The sequence below is a fragment of the Sapajus apella genome, unplaced genomic scaffold, assembly GCF_009761245.1.
Source record: "Sapajus apella isolate SASKATOON/1434 unplaced genomic scaffold, GSC_monkey_1.0 scaffold69, whole genome shotgun sequence".
Lineage (NCBI taxonomy): Eukaryota > Metazoa > Chordata > Mammalia > Primates > Cebidae > Sapajus > Sapajus apella.
The window spans coordinates 8,745,707-8,757,341 of NW_022437009.1; the positions used below are offsets into that span (position 1 = coordinate 8,745,707).

Consider the following 11,635-nt stretch of genomic DNA (forward strand, 5'->3'; position numbering starts at 1 on the left):
CCAATATGTCATGTAGTCTCCATATTTTATAAATCTGTCACATTGGAAGCTTTACCCCAATAAAACAGCATTATAATAAAGCTTAACTCTATTAAGACCTAAAAATACTATAAACTCCTCGAACCAAGTCTAGCTGTAGCTAAAATAAAATAAAATAAAATAAAATAAAATAAAATAAATGTGGCACAGTAATTTTTGGTCTTTGTGTTCATTTGTACTTTCTTAATTACTTTTATATACAATTTAGCACTTTAAAGGAACCTGAAGATTAACTGAAGCTATATTAAAATTTTATCTTTCATCAAATCAGATCACTGTTTTAGAGTGTTCGCTTCCCTGGAAAAGTCTCTGAATGCATGTACTAAATAGCATGAAAGGTGTTCTATCCCCACACCTCAATATCCTCCAAAGAAGGGACCCAAGACCCTGAATCAGAAAACAAACCACTGAATGTTAAATTGTCACCTCCGAAAAAAGTCTGCAGGTGTGGGTACAAAGGAGAGGAGGGAGGGAGATGTGCAGGAGAGGTGATAAGAGTTAATGCTGACTTATCTCAAGTCATAAATACTTCTTGACAAGATAATAGAAATCATTAAATCAGATTAAAAGAAGTGTATATATTAGGTACGTTTTTGCTAAGTATCTTTATCATTATCTTAATATGTCCTATGTGATTTCCCATAGAGACTTTCCTGTCCTTCACCATTATTGTTTTAGAAGACCTTGGCCTTTCAAGAATTAGGCCCCCCAGCATCATATGCCCAGGAGGTTTCACCTCTTGCTAGCCCTTTCTCCAGCTAACACTGATGGGGGGTGGCCATAAGGGCTACAGTAGGCTTGTGGTCTCCTGCAGCCATTGGCAGCTTCTCAGTCTTTGGTATGCAGACACGTGCAGGCTTACTACTTTTCTGGTTATTACAAAGAAGCCTAAGTGGGTACTAAAAGGCCTTCCTATTAAAAGATTATATTACATTTAACGCCAATCCTGAACAAACTATACTTGATTATTTCAGTTAGTGCTGGAAGGAAAGGGGTCTAACTCTCAGGCCTGAGTGTCTGAGTAAGTACTTTAAATGTAGCTGTTTACAAGTCAGTCTGGGGCTATATATTTTCTGACCTTTATAACCATAGACTGACTTGTAAAGGCTCTCGGGGGTCATTCAGATTGGAGGGCAGACCCAACCCACCAGCTTCCCTGGGGAGTCCTCCTCTGACTTCAAGCCAGGCCCAAGGAGTTAAAAAATAAGTTTGATTCTTGCCATATCCCCAGTGCTTACTGCTCTGCCCAATACATAGTAGGACCTGAATATATATGTTGACTGACAGACTAAATAGATGATGTCATAGGAAATGGGCAAGTTTTGGTTTTTGAGTTTTATGTCAATCTGGGAGAGTCAACCAAATCAAGACCTTCACGCTCCACGCTGAGGAATGCGACTGGCAGAGCACCAATAAATGTTTTAATCTGCCTTGAAGTGTCTTCTGTGTCTAGCAAGCCCAAATCCCACCCAAATCCTTGATATGTAGAGGCTAACAGCCTCCTACAACCAGGGCTAGTGGTAGAATATATAAAATTGGCACCTGGGAATTAGAACTAGAGAGCAGGGGCCCATGAATATTTCATAAAATGAAATCATCCAACTCACCACCCAACAGGAACCCACAGACTCAGACACGCACAAATACACCACAAGCACCGTGCACCAGTCTTTATGCTCTCATACAGCAGCTATAAGCCCCTGTCCCTCCCTGGGCCCCAGACTGCCAGACAAGAAGGTTACAGTAATGCAGAAGAAGAAGAAAGCTCTGTCCTCAGTCCTGGAGAGTCTGTGTTTAAGAGGGGCACGTGAAGGTAGTCACCACTGCTCAATTATAATACAGGCTTAGGTAGGCCACACGGTTCCGATGCTTTCTAAAGTCTTTGTCTGTGGACAGCTGCAATGAAAGAATGTTGTCTAGATCAAAATTCTAATGAGAATCCTCTGCCTCTGGTCTTCCCAACTATGCAAAAAAGAAGTGTACATTATAGAAGTGAATCCCAACCCCATAGTAACCTAGCCTTAGCGATTCTCCCAAGATTTATATGTACATCTACCATTTATCATCTTACTATAGTATATACCATGCTAGGAATTATTTGGTACTCAGCAAATCCCCAAGCAGTTGGTGGGCTTATTGAAGTCAAGGATTATATGTTTAATTTCTGAATGTTATCCATAGGCCCTAATGCAATAATGCTAATGCATTAAGCACTTAATAAATAATTGTGGAATTTAGGAAAGAAAAAAAGCACTTCTGGAATTATGATAGCTAACAGATTGAACAATTGCTATGTTATCAGGTATTGTGCTAAATAATTTTCCACATTTTCCTTATAGCCTTATTGGATTGATTCTATTGTAATACCCATTTTACAGATTAAAAAACTGAGGCTCAGAAAAGTCAAAGGATTTGCTTAAAATTATACAACAAGTAAATACTGAAGCTAGCATATGAATCCAAGCAGATTTGTACTCAGAATCCATGCTCTTAGCCGAATGCTCTGCAGCTCCTCAGTGATCTAGTACTCAAGAGATATGTTGGAATGAGCAATGGATTAGGAGTCACGAGATCTGGTTTCCAGCTGTGCAACCTGCACAAATCACTTAACCCATCTGAGCCTCTATTGTGTAGGGATATTTCCTCTGTACCCATCACAAAAAATTATTTAAGGATCAAATAAGAAAGTGTCCCTTGTTTACTCGTATATGCCTTTAAGAATCTAATGAAATAGTGTAATTCTCCAAAAAGATCTTTATATTCATATACACACAAAATTGTACATATACTTTTTGGGGACCAAGGACTTCCTGAAGTTCATCCACAAACCCCTAGATAAGAGTCCCTTATACATATGAAAGTACTATATAGAATAACAGTCCTCTACAGAAGTCCAATCTTATTACCTCAGCTTTTAAGGTTCTTTTCTGAAGACATGGAACCTGAGCCCAGTCTGGAGATCCAAATCTCATTGGCCAAGAAATTTTTGGAGGTGGTTTCTTCTCTGGGTTGTATGTGCCAGGGCTAAAAATAAAAATACAAGCATCATGTCTAATGAGTTAGTGACCATACACAAACTCCCTGAACGAGGCCTAACCACTTGGAAAAATGCAACAGATTGATTAGCTTTTTAATTAAACATGGGATTCTTTTACCTGTTAATATATTTTGAGTTAGATGTTGGCGTTAAATATCTAACTCGACAATCTTGACATCCAATTAGAGCACAGATCGACTCCAGTTAAAAAGATATTTCTGCACCTCAGTATCCATAGCTGAGGAACAAGAAGGTCCTAGAAAAGGTAGGTGATGAAAGAGATCTAAAACAGTGATGAATTAGTAGCCCACAATTTAAAGTTGGTGTTAAAAGTGCAGTGATAATCTATCTGCAATGTAGGCACAGCAAAGCAGAACCAGTTAATTTTATTGACAACGGGCTTATTTACAATTTATCTTGTTCATCACACTTTGTCTTTTGTGTAGACTCATTACTGTCAGGAAATTACAAAGTGGACACGGGGGTCAAGACTCAATGTTTCTACTTCCTTAATGCAATCTTGATAAAGTTACATTCACTCTGTGATCCTTGGATTTCTCATCAATAAAAGAAAGGCCTTGATCTTTTGCCTTACAATTCTATACATTCAGAATAGCTTCCTGAAGCATTGAGAGTAGGCCCGTTGGCCTGCAAGGCCTATGAGCTCCAGCATGCTCTCCATTTCTGTCTCATTTCTCCTTGCTCACTACACTCTGGCCATGCTAGCGTTCCTTTTTGCTCAAGCCAGTAGTCAAATTCCTTCCTAATCTATAGCCTTTGCACTTGCTGCTCCTTCTGCTGGGAATGCTCTGTCCCTGGATCTCCATAGGGCTGGCTCTGTCTTGTCATTCAGATCTCAGGTTGAGTGTTATTTCTTCAACCCTTGCTAAAGTAGACTCCAGCCCATCACTCACTATTATGCTGTCTTCCTGTTTTACCTTCTTTGCAGCATATCACCTGGGCAAGCTTCTTCCTGGTTTGTTCATGATAGTCCCTACCTTGTGGCTACTGTCTTGGTAGAATTATTAATAGGATCCCTTTTACTCTCAGAAGTGTCATGGTTTGACTAACAAATTACATAGTCACTCTCCTCATTACTATTGATATTTCCTTGTGTATTTGCTTGTGCTCTGTCTGGACTCTAGAATGTAAGCCCCAAGAAATCAGGAGCCTTGTGTGATGGACTTACTGCAAAATCTATTGAACCTACAGAACTGCATGGCACATTAATAAATTCACAGAATGAGTAACTATGATTCTGCAATTCTACAATGCCAGAAATCTGAGACAACTGATTAAATCTGTGAATGGTTCCTTATTTAACTGGAATGGTTTGGATGGCATCCCTTCTTTACATGCTCCTTTTCTTATTCCATACTTATTTTCCCCTATTGCTTTTTGTTGTAGTGCACCAGAAGAGAGGAGACATACCTGGGATAGTAAGTGTCCTTTGAGTAGTTCTTAAATCGAGGCACCAAGACATTAAATGGAGCAAAATTTTGTTTGTGTTTTTCTAGCTGAGGACTTACTCGCTGGTACATGCCTGCATGAGGTGTTATTTCCTGTTTCCAAGAAAAAGAGTATTATGTTAGAGAGTGATACACACACACACACACACACACACACACATAAAGCCTTCCAGGTAGAAAGAAAACAGAATCATCTTCTTTCTATTCATAAATCAGCTGTGGTTTAGCCACCTCAGGCTTCAGAAATAAGCCTTCGGTAGGTAGAAAACTGAGATGCGTGTGGTTCAGCTACCTAGGGATACATAACATACAGGTTGTAGAAATAAATCTAGGATGGGTAGAGAGGCAAGGCAACTTATCCCAGCCACTACCCTTAACATCTCATTCAGAGATTTTCAGAGCTAGTATCTCTGCTCCTTAAGCTCGAGTGTCAGGAAAATGTCCAATAAGAGATTAGGATCCTATACTGAACTTTAGAATTGAAACCCAATCACACAAAAGGGTGGAAAAATTGGAATTTTTTTTTTAACTGACAAGATAATATAATGTATATAAATCCAAGCTTCTAATATTTTAACCTCAGGCATCTCAGCACCAAAGCCCTGTGTTGGGACCATTTCTTCTGTAAATTGTTTTCCACTCTTCCCAGTATACTCACACGCATCTTTGCAATGTTAATGCCCAAGCTTTTCAGGTAGGCTTCTTAATAGCTTTTGTCTAAATGCCTACTTTTCTTTAATTTCAGGGCATATGCTTTTAGATCAGCCCCCTTGCTCTCTGCCCTTTGCACTCCTGTGCAAATGCATGGACAACACTGGACAACACTAAAATCCCAGCACATTACCTTCTGTATTGGCTTAAACCTCACAGCTGTTCTGGCTCCCAAAGTATATCCTTTTATGCTGGTTGGGATCTTAGATAAGTTGTATGCCAAGCCATATGCCTTTCAGTGATACATTAAACAAACAAACAAACAAAGAAAAGACAACACATAGTCAGAGAACATCAGGGCCATGAAAATTGGGTGAACTTAGCGTGTACTCATCCGAATCTTCTATGCAAGGGATTGCACTTTCTCGTCTTGACTCAAGACCATAGAATTACACAAGCAATACAGGTAACTTTGTAGAGGGGTGTGGCTGGATAGGTAGAATAAAGGACATTGCCGTATATTCAAATGAATCCAGTCTTCGGAGCCCCACAGAGCTGAACTTACTCTAATGCAACTGTCAGCCTGAGGTTTGGAGGAATGGGAGGGTAACTGGCATTGGCTCACAGGCCTTTGGAAATGAGGACGGAGCAGGGATTGTATGAAGCTAGCGCTTTAGTGGAGGTGCAAGGCAGGGAGCAATGGTCCTTTAATCTCTGGCATTGGCTTAAACAGCTGCTTGCAGAAGAACAGAGCGCTTTCTTACGTTGGGACTCTGAAGATCTCAAGTCCCATAGAATTTTTTCTTTTACGAAACTTGGAAACTTGGCTATCCGTCAATAGCCGGGGAACTGAGACCCACCCAAGGAGAGGTGAATACTCACATCTGGTAAGTAATACCCAGGCCCTCGGTGGGGTGATCCCCTAAGAGGAACAAACTTGTTCCCAATCAAATTTGGGGGATGGAAGTGAGGAAAAAGTTTCCTCTGTTGACATGTTCCAAAACAGTAGTTATCCGCAGTGTCTAAAATAAAGAAAGAGGAGAGGCTCCAAGTGAGATCGGCACCTGGGTCTATGTGAGCGCGTTCGGGGAGACTGAGCAGAGGACAGGGCCAACCGTGCACTTACAAAACCACGCCAAACTCCACAGAGTGGGGCGAACTGCACTTCCTCCCCTTCATCTTTCCCAGCGTCTCCACTTTCTCCCCCACCTACCCTCTACTCTAGGCTCCTCCGCAGCCCTCCTCACCCGCTTTGCTGAAGCACATCGCGAGCTTCTACGGCCAGCTCTTGTGTACTGCGTTGCCAAGGAAACGAAGGCTAGCTCCGCGAGCCCCAGCTGCTGCCCTCGGGGATGGGGAGAGGAACCGAGCGCTCCTGCGCGACACGTGGGGACGTCCGCACAGCCACCACTGGGCGGAAACACGCACCCTGGAGCCGAGAGCACAAGGGATTGTAAACTCAGCAGCTGGGCTGCGGGTAGAGGGTTTCCTGGATCCGCGGCTGTAGGGCCTGCAGGGATGACGGGGTGGCCAAGAGCTTTGGAAGCTGGGCCAAGAGGAACGCGCTGCTGTAGAGGGAGGGATAGTGGGGTTCAGAACGTCTCGAAGTCCGGGCCACCAGCAAGTAAAATGAAAGTAGAAAGACACAGCCGCTGCAGCGTTTGGGGGAGGACTCCCTGAGCAACGCCCCGAGCACAGGAGTAGGGGGCGGAGCTGAGCTGACAGCTGGTTCCTTGTTAGGCCCTTCTTAGGTCACTTTTCTCTTTCTTCAAGCACCTCCAATCAGGTTGCCCATTCTACCCCGGGGGGCCGGGGGGAGGGGGCGCGAGGTCTTAAACGGACTGGAGGCCTTGCGTGGACTGGGTAGATTGCCAAGGAATCAGAGAAGACTAATAGTTTTAGAAGTTGGGGCAGCCAAATTTCTAAGCCCCAGTTTTCTCATCTCTAAATTGGGAATGAAAATTCCTCTTTATAGGTTTGTTGAGAGGATTAAGATGACAAGATTAAACCAGAGCGTCGTGCTTGGTGGGTGACATACAACAAGTTGTTGTCACTGAAGATAATACTAACCCAAGAAAAAAAGATCAGAGTGTGTTTTGTCTTTTTTGCCTTTGTCATGGATATTATTAACACTAGCTCGTTTTCACTAGATTTTTAGGATGGCATTAGGAGTTGTCCAGGTGTGAGAGGTAACAGGACACCCAGTGTGACTGGTCCATACTTTGACTCTTTATGGGTGATGACCCTGGAATCCAGACATACTCAACGTTAGCATGGACTTCAGGGATGATTTTTATAGATCTAAGGCAGCGTTTCCAAAAAAAGTGACACTGACTCCCAGAGAATGACTTGGAAATTTGCGGAATAATTTTTGTTTGTGAAAAATTGTTGGGGTGTTGTTCCTGGTCAACAGTTTAGGGAAGCTAGACAACCTACAGTGCATTGCCCAGGCACACAGAGAATTGTCCATGTCCCACGTGACATTCAGATATGTCCTGTTGGACTCTGGAAAAATAATTAGTACACACACACACACACATACACATATATATATATAAACATTGAGAAGAAATTTATAGGAAGCAATGCAGAAAGCCCAGTAACAGACCCCAGTTACAAGGAAATATATGGAATGCCCCCCTGAAAAGAATTTAAAATAGTTTTAGGGAATCCTAGTGAGGTACAAAGAATGCAGATAGACAATTCAATGAAATAAGGAAAACAGTTCATGATTTGATTAAGAACTTTAACAAAGAGAGATATAAAAAAGAACCAAACAAATCCTAGAGCCGAATAATTCAATGAATGAAATAAAAATACAATGGAGAGATTCAACAACAGACTAGACTAAGCAGAAGAAAAAATTTCTGAACTTAAGGACATGTCCTTTGAAATAACACAGGCAGATCAAAAAAGAAGAAGAAAGAATTAGAAAGAATGAAGAAAGATTACAGGATTTATGGACGTTATTAAGTCCATACTATGGGCATTGCAGAAGAAGTGAGAGAAAATGTGAGGGAAAATAAAATAATATCAAATAACTGCCCAAATCTTCGGAGAGAGACAGACATCCAAGTTCAGGAAGGTCAAAGAATACTAAATAGATTCCACCCAAACTGGTCCTGAGGCACATTATATTTAATTTGTCAAAAGCAGAAGACAAAGAATTTTGAAAGCAGCAAGAGAAAAGCATCAAGTTACATACAAAGGAATATCTAGTCAACTATTAGATTAGTAGCAGATTTCTCAGCAGAAACCTTATAGGCCAGGAGAGAATGGGTTGATATTTTCAAAGTGCTTTGATTTTTCAAAGTGAACAGAAAAAATTTCCAGTTAAGAATGTTATTCCCAGTAAAGATATTTTTTCAGAAATGAAGGAAAGGATTCCCAGTTCATCTTTCATGGGTCCCACCCCTCTCCTCACTGCTCATCACCAGAAAGGGCTTCAGCCCACAGCACAGACCCTCCTGTTGTACTGAACCGAGCATAGAAAGTCAACACCAAGCCAAAAGTATGCCAAATAGCAGGGTCTTTATTGCCAGCGGCCACGGAGGACTCGCATCTCTCCAACCCATGGCCCCAAAAGGAGGGTGTCAAGACCTTTTATACCCGTAAAACCACCTTGGGAGTGAGGGTGAGGGGGTGGAGGTAGGGGTGAGGGACTTCAGACATTCCGAGGGCTAGCGGATTCTGTAAATCACCTCCTGGGCAGCGATGAGAGTGAGGGGCTCTGGACATTCCAGTGGATTCCTGGGCGAAGATGAGGGTGAGGGGCTCTGGACATTCCGAGGGCCAGGGGACTTATGACATTCTGATTGTTACTTAAGTGGTTCACAAAAGTCAAGATAAGCATTTGTTTACACATTGTCTGGGTAGGGTGGAAATTACAGTCCTTAATTACTTATTACAAGTTGCAGGTGCCAAGATGGTGTGGGTTTGGACTGCTTGCCTGTCACATTTGGGTTACAGAGAGCAGTTTCAACAGAAAGCTGAGGTATGGTTGAGGTACGCAGTTTTATGGGGCTTTTACCATGTCACATTCCATCCTGGGCTGATTGCACTGAGTGATTGCTGACCTGCATCTCTTTGAGGTGGAGCCCCAGGAGACAAGCAAGTAATCCTTGGCCATAACCCTAACTAAGATCTCTTCCTCTGCTGCTTCATAGGTGGGGAAGAAACATAAGCACTGAGATCACCCCAGAGCTGCAGTGGGCAGCTCAGGAGTGCCAAGTCATGATCTACAGCCAGCACTGAAGTGGGAGAGGAACTCACAATTTCAGAGCATTGAGAAATAAAATGCTGCAACTGTGCGGAAACATAGGGAGCCACACAACTGAGCAAGAGTCTACCAACTGACCAAGAAGCCTAAGTGCCACCTGCTGGATCACACCCCAAAACATCAACATCAAAAATACCTCACTAGCAAACATCCCTCTAAAATCAGAGACAAGAAGTCAGCTTCAAATAAAGGCCCTGCACAAAGCCTCAGTCTGGTGCAAACATACAGAAAAGAACTCTAGTGATTGTACTCAGTCTACACTGCAGTTAAAGGAAGACTCACAGGCAAGGATGAGAAAGAACCAATGCAAGAACAGTAGTAACTCAAAAGGCCAGAGTGTGGTATGTCCTCCCAATGACCATATCAGTTCTCCAACAAGAGTTTTTATCCAGGCTGAAATGGCTGGAATGATAGAAATATAATTTAGACTATGGATAGGAACAAAGATTATCAAGATTCAGGAGGATGGCAAAACCCAATCCGAGAAAAATAAAAATCACAATAAAGCAATACAGGAGCTGAAGGACAAAATAGCTGGTATAAAAAAGAACTGAAAAACACAATAGAAGAATTTTACAATGTAATCACAAGTATCGACAGCAGATTAAGGAAAGAATCTCAGAACTTAAATACTGGTTCTTTGAAATAAGAAAGTCAGACAAAAATAAAGAAAAAATGAAAAGGAATGAACAAAACTTCTGAGAAATATGGGATTATGACTGGGTATGGTGGCTCATGCCTGTAACCCCAGCACTTTGGGAGGCTGAGGTGGGCAGATCACCTGAGATCAGGAGTTTGAGACCAGCCTGGCCTACATGGTGAAACCCTCTCTCTACTAAAAATACAAAATTAGCTAGACATGGTGGCATGTGCCTATAGTCCCAGCTACTCAGGAGGCTGAGGCAGGAGAATCACTTGAACCTGGGAAGTAGAAGTTGCAGTGAGCTGAGATCATGCCACTGAACTCCAGCCTGGGCAACAAGAGTGAAACTCTATCCCCCCCCCTCCCCCCCCCAAAAAAAAAGAAAGAGAGAAAGAAATATGGGATAAATATGGAAAATTCCTGCAAGGTTCTACACAAGAATATCATCCCCAAGACACAATCACCAGATTTTCCAAGGTCCAAATGAAAGAAAGAATGTTAAAATCAGATAGCGAGAAAGGTCAGGTCGCTTACAAAGGGAACCCCATGAGGCTAATAGAGGACCTCTCTGCTGAAACTCCACAAGCCAGAAGAGATAGGGGGCCTATATTCAACATTCTTAAAGAAAAAGAATCTTCAACCAAGAATTTCATATCCAGCCAAACTAAGCCTCCTAAGTGAAGGAAAAATAAGATCCTTTTCAGATAAGTAGATACTGAGAGACTTCATTACCACCAGGGTTACCTTACAAGAGACCTTGAAAGGAGCACTAAATATAGAAAGGAAACACCACTACTAGCTAATACAAAAACACATTTAAACATACAGACCAGTGTCATTGTAAATCAACTACACAAACAAGCCAATATGATAACCAGCTAACAGCACAATGATAGGATCAAATCCACACATATCTATACTAACCTTGAATGTAAATGGGCTGAATGCCTCACTTAAAAGGGACAGAGTGGCAAGCTGGATAAAAAAGTAAGACACAATGGTGTGCTGTCTTCAAGAGACCTGTCTTACAAGCAATGACACTCATAGGCTGAAAATAAAGGGATGTAGGAAAATCCATCAAGTAAAGGGAAAACAGAAAAAAGCAGGAGTTGTCTCCTAATTTCCAACAAAACAGATTTCAAACTAACAAAGATTAAAAAGACAAAGAAGGGCATTACATAATGGTAAAGTGTCCAATTCAACTAGAAGGCTTAACTTTCCTAAATATACATGTGCCCAACACAAAAGCACACAGATTCAATAAGCAAGTTCTTAGACACGTGCAAAGAGACATAGTCTCCCACACAATACTATATATATATATATTGTGTACCCCAGAACCTGAAGTACAATAAAATATATTTATAAAAAAAGGGGTGGGGGAGAGAGAGAGAAAGAAAGAGAGAGATGCTGGCTAGGTTACAGAGAAAAGGAAACACTTATATACATTGGTGGGAGCGTAAGTTAGTTCAACCATTGTGGAAAGCAATATAGATATTCCTCAGAGTGCTAAAAGC

General features: G+C 41.7%; 1 protein-coding gene across 1 annotated transcript; it reads right to left on the minus strand.

Annotated features, from left to right (window-relative positions):
* Window positions 1–204: 204 nt before the first annotated feature.
* On the minus strand, window positions 205–6,855 carry PIFO (primary cilia formation). The gene is made up of 6 exons (XM_032249775.1): window positions 6,444–6,855; window positions 6,079–6,218; window positions 5,390–5,488; window positions 4,508–4,638; window positions 2,946–3,063; window positions 205–1,935 (listed from the first exon to the last, which is right to left on the minus strand). The coding sequence occupies exons 1-6, from the start codon at window positions 6,460–6,462 to the stop codon at window positions 1,867–1,869; spliced, it is 576 nt and encodes a 191-aa protein (XP_032105666.1). The 5' UTR covers window positions 6,463–6,855; the 3' UTR covers window positions 205–1,866.
* Between the last annotated feature and the right edge of the window lie 4,780 nt (window positions 6,856–11,635).

Coding starts and splice junctions, on each gene's coding strand:
- PIFO (XM_032249775.1), bottom strand. Junction 3,064..4,507: donor AAGGACACTTACTATCCCAG/GTATGTCTCCTC, acceptor TTTTATTTTTAG/CCCTGGCACATACAACCCAG. Junction 1,936..2,945: donor AAAGAACCTTAAAAGCTGAG/GTAATAAGATTG, acceptor CTTTCATTGCAG/CTGTCCACAGACAAAGACTT.